General features: G+C 41.5%; 1 protein-coding gene across 4 annotated transcripts in view; it reads left to right on the top strand.

Moving 5' to 3' along the window:
• KDM3A (lysine demethylase 3A) overlaps window positions 1-20340 on the top strand; it is a 56301-nt gene extending 35961 nt beyond the window's left edge. For all 4 annotated transcript variants that reach the window (XM_027555502.1, XM_027555501.1, XM_027555503.1 and 1 more), the window contains 12 exons: window positions 523-650; window positions 1985-2180; window positions 3411-3583; window positions 4024-4260; window positions 7013-7184; window positions 11925-12012; window positions 12860-12990; window positions 16707-16826; window positions 16911-17050; window positions 18351-18527; window positions 18609-18743; window positions 19614-20340. In XM_027555502.1, coding sequence (XP_027411303.1) covers window positions 523-650; window positions 1985-2180; window positions 3411-3583; window positions 4024-4260; window positions 7013-7184; window positions 11925-12012; window positions 12860-12990; window positions 16707-16826; window positions 16911-17050; window positions 18351-18527; window positions 18609-18743; window positions 19614-19694 — 1778 coding nt within the window. In that variant the 3' untranslated portion in view covers window positions 19695-20340. The remainder of the gene's footprint in view (window positions 1-522; window positions 651-1984; window positions 2181-3410; window positions 3584-4023; window positions 4261-7012; window positions 7185-11924; window positions 12013-12859; window positions 12991-16706; window positions 16827-16910; window positions 17051-18350; window positions 18528-18608; window positions 18744-19613) is intronic.
• The last annotated feature ends 1747 nt before the right edge of the window (window positions 20341-22087 follow it).

The following is a 22087-nucleotide window of genomic DNA, read 5'->3' as shown; positions in this document are numbered from 1 at the left end:
CTTGCTATCTTTATTTTAGTGTGTACCATAAATTGTCCAGAAGTGTGTTAAATAATGCCCCCAAAGTTTTTGATTAAGGCTTTCTGAATAGTTCTTTAAAAGGAAAGAAAATGGCGCATTTAGGGGAAAGCATACTTAGAATGGAAAGGAGGGAGTGTAAGCACCCTAAAACGCATGCCAAGTCACTTCAGTCCTATCCTACTCTTTGCAACCCCATGGATTATAGCCTGCAAGGCTCCTCTGTCCATGGGATTCTCTAGGCAAGAATGCAAGAATACTGGAGTGGGTTACCATGCCCTCCTCCAGGGGATCTTCCTGACCCAGGGATTGAACCCGCGTCTCTTCTGTCTCCTTCATTGGCACGCGGGTTCTTTAGCACTAGCGCCACCTGGGAAGCCCACTCTAAAATAAGTGCTGCTAAAACAAGTTATCTTGTTAGAAATACCAGCTTCTGCTTTGTAATGTTGAGGTTGAAAGTACCTAATATTCTTGTTCAGATGTTTGCCTGTGCCCTTTTTTTAGCCCTCTATGATGTTGGAGACATTGTTCATTCTGTAAGAGCAAAATGGGGAATAAAAGCAAATTGTCCCTGTTCAAACAGGCAGTTCAAACTCTTTTCAAAACCAGCCTCAAAGGAAGACATAAAACAGGTATTACTGTTTATGCTGGATTCACCATCCTTGTTAATTGTTGTCTGTCTGTTTTCAATAACCCGAGGATTTCTATAGTATATTAGAAAGGAACATGGGTAGAACTGTCAGTGGAAAGAAATGCTTCATCTGTTTCATGTGGCACTTTATAGACCCATTCTCAAGTTTTACATTTATTTTTGTGGACTTTATTTGTAGTCTCTTTTAAGTAGGATTTTAATTTTCATTCCTTGAAAAAGCAAAACCTTTTCTGTTACAGTCTACTTAATAAATTGCTATCAAATTTGTATAGGTTTTTAAACTTACTATAGTTTTACACAGTTAAAATTTTTCAGAAAAGCCTAACATTTTTTAATTACTAAATATATTTTACCTGTAATAAATATATAAAGAATTGAAGGAAATAATACTGAAACAGTCCTTTCTGTATCTCTCAATTTAAAAAATGTGTACATTTCCTTGGTGCTCACAGGCCTCTTTATGGTGACATTTCCTTCATGTCTGTCATCACATCTACCCCCCTTACTCTTCCTCACTTCTTGTTTTTAGTAATCAGAAATTATTTTACATTTTTATGAAGCTGTGGTGTGGAAGGCAGCATTGGTAGAAGAGTTTTGATCGTTGGAGTCAGAACTGAATTTGAATTCTTTTTCTGCTACTTTCTAGTTGCATAACTCTGGCTCAGATGAACTGACGTATATGTGCTTTAGCTTCCTCATCAGTAATAGAGGAATAATAATGCCAGTAAAATAAGTGGTGTGCTCTGTTTGTCGTTTTTGTTGTTGTTCATGTTCGGTTCATGTTTTGAGTTCTTGTTAGGGCTCTTCATCACTTTTTAAAGCTTCCTACGCTACACTAAATCAAAAGAGCATTTCCTTTTTCTGCGTTTTCCCACCTCCTCCTGAATTCACAGCTGTATTTCCTACACTGCCTCATTTACTTGTTCAGTCACTGGTTTTTGAGCGCTTACTCATGACACTTGGGTGATGGGAACAAACTGGGCATTGTAAAGAAACGTGGTGGATGGAGTGATAGGACTATGAATGATATGAGATGCTGCTACAATAGTGGGGTTGTATCTTGCTGTATTTACATCCTTCACGTCTTATACTTTCTCTAGTAATACTTAAAAGTTAAAAAATTAAAATCTCTTCTACACAAAACTACACAGTTCTGTTCTATTATTGGAAGATTACTGCAACTGTGATGATTTCCAGGGCTATTGGGTGGTTTTGTTGCAGATATTTCTCTCCTACTGGTGAGCAGTTAGGGGAAAAGATAAGAAAATGCAGTTTTCCAGCCTGTGTCAAGTTCTCCTTTTATACTCAACACAGACTTCCTTAACTGGAGAAAAAGCAACTCTCGGTGCCATGCTCCCGCAGAATCCCTCGGGGTTGGAGCCAGTGACTGTGGGTGGGGAGGCCGCCTCCAAACCAGCCAGCAGTGTGAAACCCGCCTGTCCGGCCAGCACGTCTCCTTTGAACTGGCTGGCAGACCTAACCAGTGGCAATGTCAACAAGGAGAACAAGGGTGAGTGTTTCCTGCCTTCCAGAACTTTGATCTGTTCCCAGAGGGACTTGGCAAACCTCAGTTACTTGGAGAAGCAGTGTGGAGGGTTAGGGGTTCCCTGTAGTCACCTGAGACCTGACACAGTTGCAAGCCCAGAGAGAACTTTTGCTGGTGATAGAAGTCATTGTTGAGCTTCTGTTTGGCAAGAATAGGGTGGGCTGAGAATTATTAGTTTCAATAGTAATTTTTGCCTTTCTATCTCTACCTTGTATATATTTCCTGTTCTGTCTAAATGGGAACACTCTGTCTTCAACTTTATTTTTCTCATCCATGCTGTTGTCTCAGGATGCTTGATTGTAGTATAAAGCGCATGGGTTTGGAAATCAGGTATTTAGAATTTAGGTGATTCTGCTTTCTGGCTGTTTTACAAGAAAGAAAAATTGCAGATCAGTTTCTTTCACGCAGAGATATTAAACATCTCACTGAATAGAATTCAGTACAGTAAATAAAGGACTTAACACGGGGTGACCCAATAGGGCTTGAGAAGTGCAGCTGCAGTTTTAACATTTAAAAAGTGGGGAAAAGTCATGTGAGGAGATACAGAAAAAGAGTAAAATTCAAAATCTGTTTATATTTAAAACAAAAAAACTTAGGAACAGAAGGGAATATCCTTAATGTAATGAGTTTCTACGATAAATTGACAGCAAACATGTCAAATTATTACTGAATTTTTTAATCAGTTGAATAATTTTTAAGCTGTTCCCTCTGTGTTCAGGCATGAGACGAGGATTCCTGTCTTCAGACTTTCATTAAACATTGTACTGGAAGTCCTGGCTATTGCAGTGAAGTGAACAAAAAGATGTTAGGATTGGAAATAAAGAGAGAAAACTGTTGATATTTGTGGACAATCTAATTACGCATGTGAAATTCTAAGAGAATCTGTATTTATAAATACTATCAAGGTTGATAGTTACAATGTTATTTACAAAAATCAGTTATATTTTCCATACCAGGAACAAATAAAAAGTACAGTTTACCATAGTATCACTTTGGGTATTGAATGTTTATATATATATACTATGTATAATATATGTAAATAGCAGTTGGAAATCCTTACCAAAATCAATAATATCATTAGTATTTATCCTCTTAAGTTTCCTGGTTCCATAGTAATTCTGTTAATAGAAGACTAGTAAGGGCTCTGCCTTTCAGAATGCTTTTCCATCTGGATGTTTTTGGTTTCCTTTTTAGAAAAGCAACCAGCGATGCCAATTTTAAAGAATGAAATCAAATGCCTTCCACCCCTCCCCCCCTTGTGCAAATCCAGCACAGTCCTCCACACCTTTAACAGCACAATTTTGACACCTGTAAGCAACAACAGTTCGGGTTTCCTCCGAAATCTCTTGAATTCCTCTACAGGAAAGGTATGTATTTGTCTTACTGTTTATACTCTCCTCCACTCCCTGCCCCCCTCAATAAAGATGAACAGAGTCAGAGTAGAAGAGAGTAGAGAAACTAAAACAGAAAGTAGAAAGAAGGATGTGAGTCCATTGCTTTCTTCCTTCATGGATACAAAGGCTGTATCATTGGCAGATGGGCTTCACAGCTTCTAATTCTTGGCTTATGGGCTTTGGGGTACACTGATGGGCTGATTCTAATTCTTGGCTGATGGGTACACTTTTTTATGTACCACTTCTGAGAGTTGTGATATCAGGTAGAGGAAGAAGACTTACCTCTGTGAGAGTTCTGACTTGGGTTCTTCCCTGGGTATGTAATATGTACTCATCCTACTGTTATAGGAATATAGGGTTTATTGATGGTAGGGAATGACATGTTTAAGACTTATGTTCTTTTTCAAATTCAGACAGAAAATGGACTCAAGAATACACCAAAAATCCTTGATGACATCTTTGCCTCTTTGGTACAAAATAAGACCTGCTCTGATTTATCAAAGAGGCCCCAAGGACTGACCATCAAGCCCAGCATTCTGGGCTTTGACACTCCCCACTACTGGCTGTGTGATAACCGTCTGCTTTGCCTGCAAGATCCCAACAACAAGAGCAACTGGAATGTGTTCAGGGAGTGCTGGAAACAAGGGCAGGTAAGGGGCCTCTTGCCCAGCCCCACCACATCCCCTTCCCAGTGCCTTTGGTAGACTTCTGACAACCTCACCCCACAGCCCCTCCCCTCCCCACTTGCTGGATTTTAAGTGCTATACACTTTATCTCTTTTTTTTCTGTACTTTATTGTTTAGGGTGAATGCAATCAGAGTGTGGCTGTGAGTCTTATTTCTTACCACAAACATTCCTGAGCTGTATTCTCTGATGAGGTTTTGGTTTTGATTGCTTCCAACCAGTCATCTTTGGATCTTTTATTTTTTTATTTTATTGTTTTTGACTGTGATGGGTCTTCATTGCTGCACACAGGTTTTCTCCCATTGCAGAGGTGGAGGCTGCTCTGTGGTGTTGTGTGCAGGCTTCTCATTGTGGTGGCTTCTCTTGTTGCAGAGCACAGGCTTGCAGTATTGTAGTGCTTGGACTCGGTATTCGTGGCACACAGGCTTTGCTGCTCCACAGCATGTGGGATCTTCCCAGACCAGAGATCGAACCCATGTCCTCTGCATTGCCTGGCAGATTCTTAACCACTGGACCACCAGGGAAGCCCCATCTTTGGATTTTTGATGAGTGCTCTCTGGGCTCAGTGATTCTTGTGTGATAAATGTCAATTGGAGAATTGGGTATATGACTGAGGCTAATGAAGTTTGGAGGATTAGACAAAATAGGATAAAAATCAGGTGTCCCTCTTCCATGAATTATAACCTTATGCTGAAGACAATTTTAGGTGGCCCTGAGCCATGTAGTGTCAGCCTGGAACTGGTGTGTAGTCTCCCAGGCGGGAGCCTGCTTTAAAGGGCAGTGATGCTCCATCTGAAGTTTTGGTTGATAGTTTAGGTGATGATGCTTGGCTTTGTGGACCTGCTTCTTTGCATTCTTGTTTTGGTTTATGTTTTCTGGATCTCTGTCTTCTCTTCTGGACCAAATAGAATCCTCGCTAAAGGAATAGTTTGCTCTTGGGCAAGGCCAGGACTTGGGAATTGCCAAATAGAAAAATGTATGTATTTAACAACAAAAAATTTTTTTTCAGTCCTGTTTACTAACACGATTTTCTCATGATGACAATGACACACTGAATACAGTCCATTGACATGTTTTGTTTGGATTATATAATGACTTGCTTGATTTTTTTATTGTAGGTAACTTTTATTGGAGTTTAGTTGCTTTCCATTGTTGTGTTAGTTTCTACTGTACTAACACAGAGTGAATCGGCTATAATGCTCCTGTTTTAGTCTCTTAGTCATGTACAACTCTTGGTGACCCCATGGACTGTAGCCCGCCAGGCTCCTCTGTCCATAGGATTTGTCAGGCAAGGATACTGGAGTGGGTTGCTGTTTCCTTTTCCAGGGGATCTTCCCTACCCAGGGATCAAACCCAGATCTCCTGCATTGCAGACAGATCCTTTGCCACTGACCCATTGGGATAGCCATATAAATATATCCCCACTTTTTTAGATTTCCTTCCCACTTAGGTCACCACAGAGCACTGAACAGGGTTCCCTTGAGCTGTACAGTAGGTCTTGTTTGGTTTTTTGAGGATTACATAATGGGTTTTTTTTTTTTTTTAACTTTACAATATTGTATTGGTTTTGCCATATATCAAAATGAATCCGCCACAGGTATACATGTGTTCCCCATCCTGAACCCTCCTCCCTCCTCCCTCCCCATACCATCCCTCTGGGTCGTCCCAGTGCACCAGCCCCAAGCATCCAGTATCGTGCATTGAACCTATACTGGTGACTCGTTTCATATATGATTATTATACATGTTTCAATGCCATTTTCCCAAATCATCCCACCCTCTCCCTCTCCCACAGAGTCCAAAAGACTGTTCTATACATCAGTGTCTCTTTTGCTGTCTCGTATACAGGGTTATTGTTACCATCTTTCTAAATTCCATATATATGCGTTAGTATACTATATTGGTGTTTTTCTTTCTGGCTCACTTCACTCTGTATAATAGGCTCCAGTTTCATCCACCTCATTAGAACTGACTCAAATGCATTCTTTTTAATGGCTGAGTAATACTCCATTGTGTATATGTACCACAGCTTTCATATCCATTCATCTGATGATGGACATCTAGGTTGCTTCCATGTCCTGGCTATTATAAACAGTGCTGTGATGAACATTGGGGTACCTGTGTCTCTTTCAATTCTGGTTTCCTTGGTGTGTATGCCCAGCAGTGGGATTACTGAATCATAAGGCAGTTCTATTCCCAGTTTTTTAAGGAATCTCCATATAATGGTTTTTAAAAGTTGAATTTGTTGCTAATGTTTTAGTCAGGCTATTTCACATGAAAATGAGGACTTCTGGCCTATCTTGGGTAACCAAAAGACTGGGCGATCTCAGGGTCATGTTCCTGGCTGATTAACAAGAAGCTGCAGGCCAGTGGCAACACCCGCCTCGGACAGGGCATTCTCGCTGCCTTTGTCTCTCCTGCACGTCCCTGGCCCTGAGCCATGGCGTTGCTGTTCTGTGAGTCGTGGGATCTGAGTCAGAAGGTATGATCCTTCCTTTTCAAAGCTTGCTAGTTAATTTGAGAGCAAGGGGTGTGTGTAGCAGGTAAGCAAAGACACGAAATGCTGTATGAACACAGAGGACTATGATGTCATTTTGGGAGCTGAACCTAAGGACCAGCCTCAGAGAAAAAAATCAGCAGCTGTTTGAGGAGGGGCGGCCTTGGGAGAGGGGACAGGGCTGGGGGAGTTCAAACCGAAGTCTTCATTCTCCTCTCCTAGCCAGTGATGGTGTCAGGGGTGCACCACAAGCTGAACACTGAACTCTGGAAACCGGAGTCCTTCAGGAGGGAGTTTGGAAACCAGGAAGTTGACCTCGTTAACTGCAGAACCAATGAAATCATCACAGGAGCAACAGTAGGAGACTTCTGGGATGGCTTTGAAGATGTTCCGAGTACGTATTACAGACCCTTTAAGGGGCTGAGGGTGTGAAGTGGGGTTGGGGGTGGGCACAGGAGCAGCAGGAGCCGACTGTCCTTCAGTGGGAGCAGCAGTATTTTCTGTGAGTCTGGAGTTTAAAATTCCTATCTTACCTCCTCCTCCCTTTCTTTTTACAAATTCTGTGCATTTGAACAGAGGCAGATTCTCTTGGTAGTTCTTTGAGAGTGAGATTTTAGTCACCTCTTCTTCAGGTGACTCTGTGTCAGACATGTGCCCAATGGCGGGGGACGGGGAACACAGAGCCGGGGCTTGTGCCTCCAGGGTGGTGGTTTTATGTAGCTTTGCTATTTAACAAGAAGATTGTCAGTATGTTTAACAGGACAAGCCGAGCTGAAAGTGCCAGAGAATTGAGTCCTTTTCCACACAGCTGAGCCTGGTTACTGCCTCCTTACTTGGTCAGGGGGCTGTGTGTCTGGTGCTGAGGCTGGGTGCTTTATGTGACTGGCCAGTCAGTAACGTGTTTACAAGCGCCCTGTGAGCCCCAGCACCTGTCGTCAGGCTCCTGCCCCCTCGAGAGGGTTTGGCCAGTTCATCTGTAGACTCTCAATTCAGGTTTGCTCATTTCTCATTCTTTTAAGGTATACCTTTACCTTGTAATTTCTTGCTTCCTTTTTGTCTGTTATTCACATTTACAGGTTATGGCCCACACTTTGAACAAACTTTATAACCAGGTATAGCTGACTTTAAGTGGAGTGTAATGGAGGTTTCTACACATGAAGGTTAAGGTGGAGTTTCAGATGTCAGATGTTTACCTGGGAATCAAAGTCTATGAAATGAAAGAGGAGGCAGGTGCAGTGTAGTTAGTGAAGCCGTGGCACACCTGACAGGGAGCTCTGGAGCAAGCGTCGCCCCTCGTGGTCTCAGACTGGGCTGAAGTGAGGAAGAGTCAGGGCCTGTATCCCCTCACCTCCCTCAGGCCATGGGAAGGGCAAGACCTAGCAGGGCAGCTCTCTGCACCTGAGGCTGACCTCAAAGCTGTGAGGGCAGCAGGTCCTTTGAAAGGGGATCTTGTTGTCATTCAGTTGCTCAGTCCTGTCCGACTTTTGTGACCCCATGGACTGCAGCATGCCAGGCCCCTCTGTCCTCTGCTGTCTTCCCTGAGTTTTCTCAAACTCATGTCCATTGAGTCAATGATGCTGTCCAACTGTCTCATCCTCTGTTGACCCCTTCTCCTCCTGCCCTCAGTCTTTCCCAGTATCACGGTCTTTTCCAGTGAGTTTTCCACCTGATGTCTCTTCACATCAGGTGGCCAAAGTATTGGAACTTCAGTATCAGTCTTTCCAGTGAATATTCAAGGTTGGTTTCCTTTAAGATTGACTGGTTTGATCTTGCAGTCCAAGGGACTCTCAAGAGTCTTCTCCCAACACCACAATTCAAAAGCATCAATTCTTTGATGCTCAACTTTCTTTATGGTCCAACTCTCACATTCCTATATGAACTACTTGAGAAACCATAGCTTTGACTGGAGGGATCTTTGTCGGCAAAAGAGGATATAGAGGCACACATACCACAGTGTGCATTCCATTTAGGCCTGGGTTCAGATCCTGACTCTTGATATGTACTTGCTGTGTATGTGAACTCGCTTATTTCATTTTTCTAGGGCTCACACTTACTCATGCCTGCAGATGGTTAAGGCAGCCCAAAGTCCATGGCAGCCTGCCTTTTCCATATTGATCATTCTTCTGGCCAGACCCCAGCACACCACCCACACTGAAATGTCATTGATGTTCTGAGCAAACACTGTATCCTGTATTTTCCTGTGTTTGTTGTGCACCTATTTAAGTTAGATTATGGGACAGTACTTGTTTGACCATGAAACACTTGTATATAAACATTAGTCCTCAAGAACATAGGGTTTGAAGTCAAACCTGGGTTCCAGTTTCAGTTCTTACTGCTTAATAGCTGGATGACCTCAGTCATCTTTCAGTCAATTGACCTCAGTCAATTTCCTCATCCAAAAGTAGGACTATTATGTAGTGCCAGAAGTCACTGGGATATTGGATTGAGTTGTAAGAACTAAATGGATTTAAAACACTCAGCAGAGGCTAGAACACAGTAAGAGGTGTGAAATAATAGTTATCGTTGCTGTTAATCATAATGAGTCATGGCTATAAATTGTAATTTCAGCATATCTTTTTCAATTAGAGGTTCTTAGTTCCTTGACATGACCTGGAATGGTTAATTGTCTATTACAGGAAAATAGTCTGACTAAACCCTCTATGTATCATCCAGAAGATGGGGTGGTGGGGGAGGGTGGTTGGAGGGTGGGAGGAGTGGGCCCACTGTCTCTGGACAGAACATCAGGTTGTTTCAGTCTCTCTGAGCAAAATAAGTCATTTCTGTTTCATGCTGGCCTTAGAAAACTGGGGTTTCTAGACATCTGTGACCTTTGATTGTTAAAGTGTTATGCTGTTTGTTATTTGGGAAGCTGCTTACTTCTTCTGGAATACTGTATAGGAGGAAACTGGATCTATCAAAACACTACCTATGTAACATGGACAAAAGGGAGCAGCTAAGATCTCAAAGAAGCAGTTTGAAACAGGGCTCTCAAAGAGAATCCAGAGAAGACAGGGCTTTAATACAAATTACTCAGTGATCTTTATTTTACTACCCCTTGCTGGGTATAATGGATTTCTTGACACTGAATAAATAAAATGGTTGGTAATTTGCAGGATGTGAATGTTAAAGTTAATATTTGTGTATCAAAAGAAGAGAGGCAAAAGGCAAAGGAGAAAAAGGAAAAATACATCCATCTGAATGCAGAGTTCCAAAGACTAGCAAGGAGAGAGAAGAAAGCCTTCAGTGCAAAGAAATAGAGGAAAATAATAGAATGGGAAAGACTGGAGATCTCTTCAAGAAAATGAGAGATACGTAAGAAACATTTCATGCAGAGATGGGCACAATAAAGGACAGAATGGAACAGAAGCAGAAAATATTAAGAGGTGGCAAGAATACACAGAAGTACTCTACAAAAAAGATCTTAATGACCTGGATAACTACGATGGAGTGATCACTCACCAAGAGCCAGACATCCTGGAGTGCGAAGTCAAGTGCACCTTAGGAAGTATCACTATGAACAAAGCTAGTGGAGGTGATGGGATTCCAGCTGAGCTATTTCAAATCCTAAAAGATGATTCTGTGAAAGTGCTGCAATATGCCAGCAAATTTGGAAAACTCAGCAGTGGCCACAGGGCTGGAAAACAGGTCAGTTTTCATTCCATACCCAAAGAAAGGCAATACCAAAGAATGCTCAAACTACCACACAATTGCACTTCTCTCACACGCAAACAAAGTAATGCTCAAAATTCTCCAAGCCAGGCTTCAACAGTATATGAACCAAGAACTTCCAGATGTTCAAAATGTATTTATAAAAGGCAGAGGAACCAGAGATCAAATTGCCAACATCTGTTGGATCATAGAAAAAGCAAGAGAAATTCAGAAAAACATCTACTTCATTGACTACGCTAAAGCCTTTGTGTGGATCACAACAAACTGTGGAAAATTCTTAAAGAGATGGGAGTATCAGAACATCTTTTCTGCCTCGTGAGAAATCTGTATACAGGTCAAGACCAACAGTTAAAACCAGACTTGGAACAACAGACTGGTTCCAAATTGGCAAAGGAATACGTCAAGGCTATATATTGTCATCCTGCTTATTTAACTTACATACAGAGTACATCATGAGAAACACTGGACTGGATGAAGCACAAGCTGGAATCAAGGTTGCTGGGAGAAAAATCAATAACCTCAGATATGCAGATGACACCACCCTTATGGTAAAGAGGAACTAAAGAACCTCTTGATGAAAGGGGAGGGAAAAAAAAAAGAAAAGGAAAAGACCTCTTGGTGAGAGAGGAGAGTGAAAAAGCTGGCTTAAATCTCAACATTCAAAAAACTAAGATCATGGCATCTGGTCCCATTACTTCATGGCAAATAGATGAAACAAGGGAAAGAGTGACAGACTTTATTTTCTTGGGCTTCAAAATCACTGTAGATGGTGACTGCAGCCTTGAAATTATCACACTTGCTCCTTGGAAGAAAAGCTATGTCCAACCTAGACATCATCTTAAAAAGCAGAGATAATACTTTGCTGACAAAGGTCCATAGAATCAAAGCTATGGTTTTTCCAGTAGTCATGTATGGATGTGAGAATTGAACCATAAAGAAGGCTAAGCACCACAGAATTGATGGTTTTGAACTGTTCAGATGGCGTTGGAGAAGATTCTTGAGAGTCCCTTGGACTACAAGAGATCAAACCAGTCAATCTTAAAAGAAATCAGTCCTGAATTTTCATTGAAAGACTGATGCTGAAGCTCCAGTACTTCAGCCACCTGATGTGAAGAGCCGACTCATTAGAAAAGACCCTGATGCTGGGAAAGCTTGAAGGCAGGAGAAGAGGACGACAGAGGATGAGATGGTGGATGGCATCACCAACTCAATAGACATGAGTTTGGGCAAGCTCTGGGAGTTGGTGATGGACAGGGAAGCCTGGCGTGCTGCAGTCTGTGAGGTCGCAAAGAGTTGGATATGACTGAGCAACTGAACTGAACCAGATGTGTTAGGTTATAAAGATTTTGCAAAGACAAATACATTTTATTTGCATTGTTAAGGCATTAAGTGCTAATTGCCATTGATTTTGATCTGTTTCCGAGTTATAAATAGTAACAATTCAATAATTCTGGTTACCTTTCAGACCGCTTGAAAAATGAAAAAGAGCCAATGGTGTTGAAACTTAAGGACTGGCCACCAGGAGAAGATTTTAGAGATATGATGCCCTCCAGGTACGATTATGGGAGGGGGAGAGATGGTCCTTTTCTTGAGAAATAATGATCCTGGTGAGATGAAGAAGTTACTGACTTTTAAATGTGGCTCACTAATGAAAACCCTCTTTGTTTCCACTGTGGTGCTCTACCAGAGAAAAGGCTGACTCAGGCATGCGTGCACTCATTTGTAGGCAGGAGTGAGATCAGGCATGTTAGGGTTGGGTAGAATGTAGTGACATTGCTTTAGACAAGACAGTGGAATTGCTTGATCCATTTTCCTGATTTGCACTTGAACCTTGAATGCTCAGAACTAAGGAATTATATATCCCTTAGTGTTACTTCATATCAGGAAGTTTTTGCTCAGATCTTTTGTCTGCAGTGTTCTAGATTTTTTTTTTTCTAGATTATTTTGATATATATGTGTGCTGTAGGAGAGAAAGAATACTTTGTTCATAAGCACTGCAATTCTAACCTTAAATGTTTTTTTCATTTATATTGAAGTATAGTTGAATTACAATGTTGCGTTATTCTACTATACAGAAAAGTGATTCAGTTTATATATATACACCCATTCTTTTTCATATTCTTTTTCATTGTGGTTTATCATAGGATATTAAATATAGTTCCCTGTGCTACACAGAAGGACCTTGGTATTTATCAGTTCTGTATTTACCAGTTTGTATCTGCTAATCCCAGACTCCCAGTTCAGCTGTCTCCCACCCATCTCTGCCTTGGCAACCACCAGTCTCTCTGTGTCTCTGATTCTGTTTCCACAGACAGGTTCATTTGTGTCATATAGAGATCCCACATATAAGTGATTAGAAATGCAAGCTTATTTTGCAAATTCATTGTCTTCTTCTTCTAGGTTTGATGATCTGATGGCCAACATTCCACTGCCTGAGTACACAAGGAGAGACGGCAAACTAAACTTGGCCTCACGGCTGCCAAACTACTTTGTTAGGCCAGATCTGGGTCCCAAGATGTATAATGCTTATGGTAAGAAAGAAATGGTTAACTTGAAAAGATTATTACAGAAGTAAAACACATTAAAATATTTGTAACATTGGTTTTGGGGGAGGGAGAGAAGATGTCTGTAATCCTACCCTTTAACGTAGCAGTGGTCTTCATTATTGCATATTTCCTTTCATCCCTTGGCCACGTGTATGTATATTTCCCTTTCTTAATTGCAGTTGTAGGGCATATGCCATTTTTTAATAAAAATTTTCTCTTATACTTAATATTATACAAGAAAAGTTTTACATGTTGCTCAGTGGTTTTTATGATGATTGCATCATCATTTTTGATGGTTGCATGGTACCTCATTTAATGAAGGTCAGTTTATTCATTGTTTTAATGTTGCTGGACATTTAGGTCAGTCTGCTGGAATTTCAGCTGTTTTAACATCAGATGCACTTAAATGCAGTGTTCTGTGCTGGTGGGTAGTGTTCAGTTATTTGAGTTAGTATTAAACATACTCTTTGAATTTGTATTTCATTGTTATTCCTTCCTCACCTAGTCCCAATTCCAGTGTCTCAGACTCGAGGGTGGCAAACCCTCTTTGGCATCTTTGCCATGTTCTCCAGACACCGTTGGGGGAGCGGGAGCGAGGGTTTGGACCTTAGCCCCCAGTTCTTACAGTGGAGTCAGGCCAGGAACCACCTGGAGTGAGGTCAGGGAACATTCCCAGAGAGGCCTTTATTTTGGGGAGTTCCCACAGTCCAGGTGCCCAAGATAGTTCTGCCAGGGTGGGCTGGGAGGTGGTCTAGGGGAGAGGACACAGCTGGCAGTAGTCCCCTTGCCCGTGCCCATTTCCCCTTGCTCTTCAGGTCTCAGTTTAGAGAGCTCTGCCTGTGTTATGGGGCAGCAGCCTGTTCTGCAGCTGTGCTGCCTTCCTCTGAGCCCTTCAAAGCAGCTGGATGGCTGGGATTGCAGGGTGTGTTCTGTTCACAGTGAGGATTTACAACAGATTTACATGAATGGAAGCACTTTTCTACTAAAGCAAATGGTGTAATGTTTCATCATGATTATCCAGGTCTAATAGAAATTAGAAAGCTGTATAAGGTAGAAGTGGTTACCTGAGATGTTTTTAATATAAATAGTCTATATATGTGGTAAATAGCTCGATAGAGGTCTTTTCCTCCTAGATCCAATTGATAGATGGCAGTGCCACTCTATAATAGCTTTTCATATCAAAATTGTTCCCATTTAGAGTAACCAGTTAGGGGTGGAAATAATGAAAACATGTTCATTTTCAAACATCTTCCACTTCATGATAAACCTCACTAATGAGCAGTCATTTTTCAAAAGTTGGGTGACTGAGCAGTGACTTCTCCAGGAGACAAAGTAGAGTGAAAGGCTCTTTGGAAAGATCACAAGTCAACCTCTTTTCAGCTCCACCACCACCAGTAGTTTTACAAATAGGGACCAGGACTTGAGGATGATAGAGGGGACATTGACCTGACTAGGAGACCCAAGGGGCGTCTAGTAACAGGTATGGGACTAGGTCTAAAGTCTCCTGATTTCCAGGCTTGAACCAATCTCCAGCCCCAGTGATCTGTCACCTAGCAGCCCCTACTGTGTCTGCTTATGTTCTTTGCGTGAAAGTCCATGGCGTGTTTTGTTTCAGGATTTTCTTTCATGGGAATCCTTTCCCTGGGACCATTGTTTTTGGTTCCACTGGCCAAACCAGCAAGCAGCTTCTGATGTCACTCTGAGATGTGTTCACCTTTCCTCACTCCTCCCAGCTCCGTCTGCTTCCTTCTGCTCCCAGTGTTAGCCCACATCCTGACATTTATGCTTATCATTTCCTTACATTTATAATTTTACCATATATTTGTATTACTGCAGAATGTTTTTTCAGTATTTAACCTACTTTTGAACTTTATATGAATGGAATCAGACTTAGGGATATTCCTCCATGTTGTCATTAATACCTATTCATTTAATTCAGTTGCCACCTATCACACTGCCTTTTTTCTTCTCAAATTATACTTGTTTGCATTTTACTATAGAAAAGTAAATGCACTGAAAACCTGAGTCTAGGACAGTGACTTCCCATGTACTCGTCTCCCAGTTACAACAGCTCTCAGACTTTTTTTCCATAGTTGTTTCCTTATTTCCTCTCTTCATACTTTTTCCTTTACTATTTTAAAGAAAATCTCATATATCCTATGATTTTGTCCAATATCTAATGCTTTACTCACTCCTAGGGCTGGCGTTGCAGCACACTGGAAAGAAGGGAAACTGCAGCTAAGCCCTAGGGCCATGATCCCAGGTTGAAATGATAAGGTGTTGGCTCCTGTGTATATGGCTGCTCCTAAACCAGAGGCCCCTGCAAGCCAGAGAGAAATTCCTTGGCCTCCAAACAAGACAGGGCTTAAGTTGCAGGGCCTGGCGGGTTAGAAAACAGCCTTGGCTTGCCCATCCTGAGCCATGCTTGGCTCTGTGCCCAGTCAAGAAGCAGTGTCCTCATGTCAGGATGGGGATCCAAGGTAACCGCAAGGCTTGATGAGCCTCAAGGTGAATGCTGAGCAAATAGGCTTTCTTCTGGGGGAGGAGATTAGATTCTCAGGTTATGAGCACCAGCATGGACCTCATGCTCTGACTCGTGTATGTGTGCTAAGGTGCTTCAGTCATGTCTGACTCTGTGTGATGCCATGGACTATAGCCTGCCAGGCTCCTCTGTCCATGGGATTCTCCAGGCAAGAATACTGGAGTGGGTTGCCATGTCCTCCTCTAGGGGATCTTCCTGACCCAGGGATTGAACCTGTGACTCTATGTCTCCAGCATCAGCAGGCGGGTTCTTTACCAATAGCGCCTAGGAAGCCTCTGCCTGGCTCAACCTCTTCCATCGTTGAGGGATCCAAGTGTGACTGAGTACATAGTCATTTTAGGTCCTAGCTTTCTGTGTTTGTTTGGGGCAGGGGTAGGGAAGTGTTGTGTTAGAATCCCCATCTTATGTCTTACCCCAGAGTCCTCGGCTGTGACAACCAAAGCTTGAAAGCTTGAGCTCGCCTGGTTGAGCAGACATCCTTTTGGCAAATCCCAGCCTCAGTGGTCCACTTACCTTCCCAAGTCCTACTTTCTAGTGTTGACTTTCTTTTCTTGTCAGCATACTGGCTTATTTTTAAAAAGCCCTTTTGTCTTTTTTTCTTTTATCCATATTTTATTTAAATTTCATCCAGATTTTCAGGTATTTTGCCTAGCACCAGAAACTAGTATTAGAACTTGTTTTTTTATTCTTACAAACGTAAACATTTAATATTTATTCAAAGTTGAAAGGATAAAATAACTTAATATTGAATATTGTTCTGTTACTCTTCCATGCTTAGAAAGGTAGATTTTAAATTTTGTGGCCAAGTATTCCAGGGAGTTGGAGAAGGCAATGGCACCCCACTCCAGTACTCTTGCCTGGAAAATCCCATGGACGGAGAAGCCTGGTAGGCTGCAGTCCATGGGGTCGCTGAGGGTCGGACACAACTGAGCGACTTCACTTTCACTTTTCAGTTTCATCATTGGAGAAGGAAATGGCAACCCACTCCAGTGTTCTTCCCTGGAGAATTCTAGGGACGGGGGAGCCTGGTGGGCTGCCGTCTCTGGGGTCACACAGAGTCGGACATGACTGAAGTGACTTAGCAGTAGCATTCCAGGGAGTGGGAAAGACTGTGGCAGCCTGTGCTAGTTCAGTAAATTTCAGGCTTTTCTGCCTGCAGGATTAATTACTCCAGAAGATCGGAAATATGGAACAACAAATCTTCACCTAGATGTATCTGATGCAGCTAATGTCATGGTCTATGTGGGAATTCCCAAAGGACAGTGTGACCAAGAAGAAGGTAGGATCCTAAGCATAAAAAAAGTGGGGCTTACTCTCTGAGCTGGAACATGTGTGATCTGATATTTGCCTTCTCTTGCTCCAGAAGTCCTTAAAACTATCCAAGATGGAGATTCTGATGAACTCACAATAAAGCGATTTATTGAAGGAAAAGAGAAGCCAGGAGCTCTCTGGCACATATATGCTGCTAAGGACACAGAGAAGATACGAGAATTTCTTAAAAAGGTGTGCTCCTTACCCTGTGGCATGTGAAGAGAGAAACGCGCAGAACGGCAGTATTATTAATTACTACATGTCAAGACCTGACTGGGTCACTGACAAATAATCACAACCTCAAATGTTAAACCTGTGCATCTCAGATTGGGTAGGCTAAAGCTGGTTTCTAAGGATCATCGGTTTCTAGATGATTAGGCTCACATCTTTGAAAGGGGGGGAACTTGTTTTGTTTCTCATGTCTGTGTTTTATGTTCCAGTGAATTTGGAGGGTTTTGTGCTCTGCCTTCACCTTCATGGTAGTTCCTCTGATCATCACATAATATCTATTTTTACAGCCCTAAAAACCTAAGCACTTCAGAAATCCATGTATCATTTCTTTGCCCTTGAGAGCTGTGTTCCAAGTGAGTTAATCAGGTCTCTGCTGGTTTTGTCCACCCTCATGTGGTAGTAGGTCAGGGAGACCTCACACCCTGCTGGTGGCTGTCAACTTATGAAGGGTCATGGGAGAGGTATACAGGGACTTTGAAGATCCCAAGATTCCAGTAGTTAGGTTATTCAGCAAGGGTTCTGTGTGGAATCCTTTGTTCTAGACACAGATGGGCATGTTCAATTTTTAACCTGTTTGCCACTGAGGCTGCTAGTTTTAACACAGATGTTTATGGCTGGTACTCTTCATTTGTTCATGAGGAATGGATACGCAAGGTCCTAGCCTTGTGCCAAGTTAGATCCTTAACCAGTGTTGGCCTCAATCAGGATGTCTTTTGCTAAGGATAACTTGGTTCCTCCAGAGGACCTCCTGGTCACCATGTTGTTCCTTTGATAGTGTCACCCTGAATCTGTGCTGCCCAATACTGGTCTAGAATAAACAAGTTTCATCTGTAGCCATCTTTGGGACTGTTTCATAACTCAAATTGTTAAGTGAATTAGAGGTTTTTAACAACTGCAGAGCAATAAATCTATTTTTAAGGAGCTTAAGTCTATTTACATTCAAAAGTCTAGGCCAAAACATTGTCCAAACACAGTATTTACAAAAATAATGCAGACTGCCAGTTGTGGTTTATAGGAAATGACAAAGGAACCCACATTTTCTTGGTTTATAGGAAATGACAAAGGAACCCACATTTTCTATCAGTCTCCTCTTGGTCCATTCAGTTATTGTCTTTGAGTACTATTTTCTCTTTCTGCCAGCCAGGGCTTATGTTGAAGAAGGCCTGACGTTTACTGACCGTCCACATTGTTCAAGGGGCCAAATGCCCTCCTGGAGCCCTAGCACGTAACTCAGTTTCATAACCTTTGGAATGTATTCTAGGTGTCAGAAGAGCAAGGTCAGGAAAACCCCGCCGACCACGATCCCATTCATGATCAGAGCTGGTATTTAGACCGATCACTGAGGAAGCGTTTGCATCAAGAGTATGGGGTTCAAGGCTGGGCTATTGTGCAGTTTCTTGGAGATGTGGTATTTATCCCAGCAGGAGCGCCACATCAGGCAAGAACCATTATTGTATTCTTTATTCTCCATACACTACTGATGTGGCTTGTGTTACTGATGTGGCTTCTTGTTTTCCAGGTTCATAACCTATATAGCTGTATCAAGGTGGCTGAAGATTTTGTTTCTCCAGAACATGTTAAGCACTGCTTCTGGCTTACTCAGGAATTCCGCTATCTGTCACAGACTCATACAAACCACGAAGATAAATTACAGGTAAAAATAGCTGTGATCCCGGGCATTCTCTGATTCTGACTTCATGGCCCTTTGTCAGTGAATGTCCATCCATACCAAGCTGTAGAACAAGGAGCGTATGATTGAAGCCCTCCACAGGGCCAAGTTCAAATTCCCTGGCCACCAGAAGGTCCATCCACATCTCTAAGAAGTGGGGATTTACTAAGTTTAATGTGGATGAATTTAAAAACATGGTTGCAGAAAAGCAGCTCATCCCAGATCACTGTGGAGTCAAATACATCCTTAATCTTGGGCCCCTGGACAAATGGCGGGCCCTGCACTCAGGAGAGCCTTAGTGCTGTCCCTTCCTTACTCATGCCCACCAATAAATCCTTATTTCCTGTCAACAAAAAAAATAGTCCATGAACTTGGCCATATCACACTAGGTAACAGTGAGTTGATGAACTGGCTGGTTCTACTACCTACTTAGGCAAAGGAGGAATAAACCAGAAGGGAATCTCACTTTGGTTTAGAGGCTTGCAGTAGTGAATGATCTAAAATATGTGATTTCGTTTAGAAAACTAGGGACATATATAAACCCTGAAAAAGAGAGCTGTACCCTGGGAGTTGCTTCTCTCTGCACTCAATGAGGGCAGGGCCACATAGGATCAAAGCCTGTGGAAGGGGGAGAATGAGCTTTTCATTTCTTCAAAGGAGGCATGGGTTTAAAATGTGTATAAAAGCCTCCAAGGATCCCAGGGGCCTTTCAGGTATTATTAACATTTCATATTGAATTTTAGTCTTAAGTTCCAAGAGCATGGTAATGAAATTGGTAGGGGGAAAGTTTCTTCTCAGTGGACAGATTTTAGATTTAATGCTAAACTTGACCATATTTTCTCTCATTTCGATCAGGTGAAGAATGTTATCTACCATGCAGTAAAAGATGCGGTTGCTATGCTGAAAGCCAGTGAATCCAGTTTTGGCAAACCCTGAGGGTCCCAGAGGCACCTTACCCCTGCACATTGGAAGTGAATTACTGGCAGCTGTTCAAACTCTTCAGGCAGGATTCCTGTGGACTTTGAGACTCATGTTACCTCATCTTCTTTTTTAAACTGTACCCACCTGGTAAGGGGGTACTCTGTCTAATGTATATTTCTAGTGTTTACAGACACTAAATGTGTATATGTAGTAACTATTTACAGAACATGCATCCTTTAAAACTGTGACTTCTCACCTAGTGCAGAGCTTCTACCCACCTGTAAAGACAGAACCCCTTCTCAGTTTTGGAACAACATCTGCAGTTACTCCCCAGCTGTGTGGTTGGACAGTTTAATCAAATGGATTATAACTCTTAGGAACCACCACACAGTTGATTTGGGTTGTGTTTTGTTGTGTCTGTCTGAGTACCCTCTCTCCCAGCCCTTAGGGTTCAGAAGAACAGTGGAGGAAGCGACCACCAACAATGCAGTTCTTATACTGTATTGCATTAGGACTGGCATTATATAGCAGAAGTCAACTACTGTACAATTCTTGGGGTTAACCAGCTTTAGTTAAATGGAGTTTTAATTTAAATTGAAGCTTTGCTAATTTTAAGTGTTAAGCATTTTGCATTAAAGTATTCATATAATGTTTTGACTCAGTTTATTGGCATTATTCTCTGGTTGCAGAGTCAACACACATTTCATCAGTATTAATGGGTGTAAGAGTTTACACCAGGAAGTCATCCTAAAAGCACAGAAATTCGATGTTATAGTGATTTCTGAATGGGTATTACAGTGCTCACATGGAAACAAGTTCCTCCCCAGCCAAGTGGAAACTCCTGTCACATTTTTGTAAAGAAACACCACTGATTAACTACCTTTGGAAATGAAAATTAACCGAAAAACCAAATGGTGACTAGCTAAATGATTCTAAAAAGTTAAGAGGTCAAAACACTTTGTCTCTCTTCTGACCCTTTATAATTCAAGAGTTTACAAAAGAAAATGAAATTATTAGAAGTTTTAAAACTGTAGTATCAAAAATAATCATCTCTATGAAGAAAGGAAATTCATAAAGAAGCCAGTTTTCTATACCTTGTTGATTTTCATAAACAGCTCTAGCTGTACTAAAATGATTAAATTGAAATCAAGTAACATAGACAAGGCCTGGAGCCTGGGTTTTTACCTGTGAGCTCAGAGTGGTAAGTCAAAGATGCATACCTAATGCCAACCCACCTCAAGCCAAAATCTTTAATGGATGAACTTTCAAAAACATAAAGTTTTCTGAAAAGAATAAATGGAAATATCTATTAGTGGGAAACATCTTCCTTGGGAATGTCTTACCAGAAGCTCCTTTATACAGTTTTGGATCTAGAATTGGCACTGTTGGTTAGAAATCCCCAATAGCCAAAAGAAGATGAAAAGTTGAATTCTCTACTGAAGAAATCACCATCAAGCCAGACCTCAAAGGAATCCCAAAGATAATTCCAAGGACTTATTACTTATAATCAGATGCCCACAAATAAAAAAATTGAAAGCTCCCATGAGCAAGAGTCAATGCAAACCTGCAAACTGCTATATTAAACCTGCAATGTTTGTAAATTCTGGAATGATCCAGTACTTTATATTCTGAAACATTTAGTATGCGTGAAGAAATGGGTGTATGGGGATATGATAAAAGAATGAGGTTGCCATAAATGACCAGATTGGGAAAGAAGCTGAATACAGAAATGAGACATTAAAATTAGAAATTCAGCACATGAGTTAAGAAGCAGAAAAAAGATCTTTTACAAACCAAAAGATCGGTAAAAAGATACAGTTCAGGGTTGAGTAACAGGGAACTATAGAGAAATATTTACTTAGCAGACACAGAAAAGTACAGGTTTGACAATAAGTCAGAGAATCAAGAGATTGGTGAGGGATGGGTTAAGTCTAGACCCCTAAAAATTATTTTCCTTGTTCATTACTGACATTTTCAGATAACAGCCAGAATTTCTCAGGAAAGAAAACCCATATCATTATGCAAGAAAAAATGGTGTACAAGGGAAGTTGTAAATTCCTGGATAACCTTAAGCAATTTTAACAGTATTTTCGTAAATCTGGATAAAGTTCCTCTTAAACATAGAATTAACATATGATCCAGCAACTCCACTCCTATGTTTAAACTCAAAAGAATCAAAAGCAAGGATTCAAGCAGATACTGGTACACTCATGTTCACAGCAGCATTATTCACAAGAGCCAAAAGTGGAGACAGCCCAACAGATGAACAGATAAGCAAAGAGGCATTTATATACAGTGGAATATTTTTCAGTCTTGAAAGAAATTCTGACACCTGCTACAACATGGACGAGTCTTGAAAATATGCTAAGTGAGATAACGGCAGACACACAGAATGAGATACTATATGA

The sequence above is a fragment of the Bos indicus x Bos taurus genome, chromosome 11 (genome assembly GCF_003369695.1).
Source record: "Bos indicus x Bos taurus breed Angus x Brahman F1 hybrid chromosome 11, Bos_hybrid_MaternalHap_v2.0, whole genome shotgun sequence".
Classification (NCBI taxonomy): domain Eukaryota; kingdom Metazoa; phylum Chordata; class Mammalia; order Artiodactyla; family Bovidae; genus Bos; species Bos indicus x Bos taurus.
This window is presented reverse-complemented; position numbering and strand designations above follow the sequence as displayed.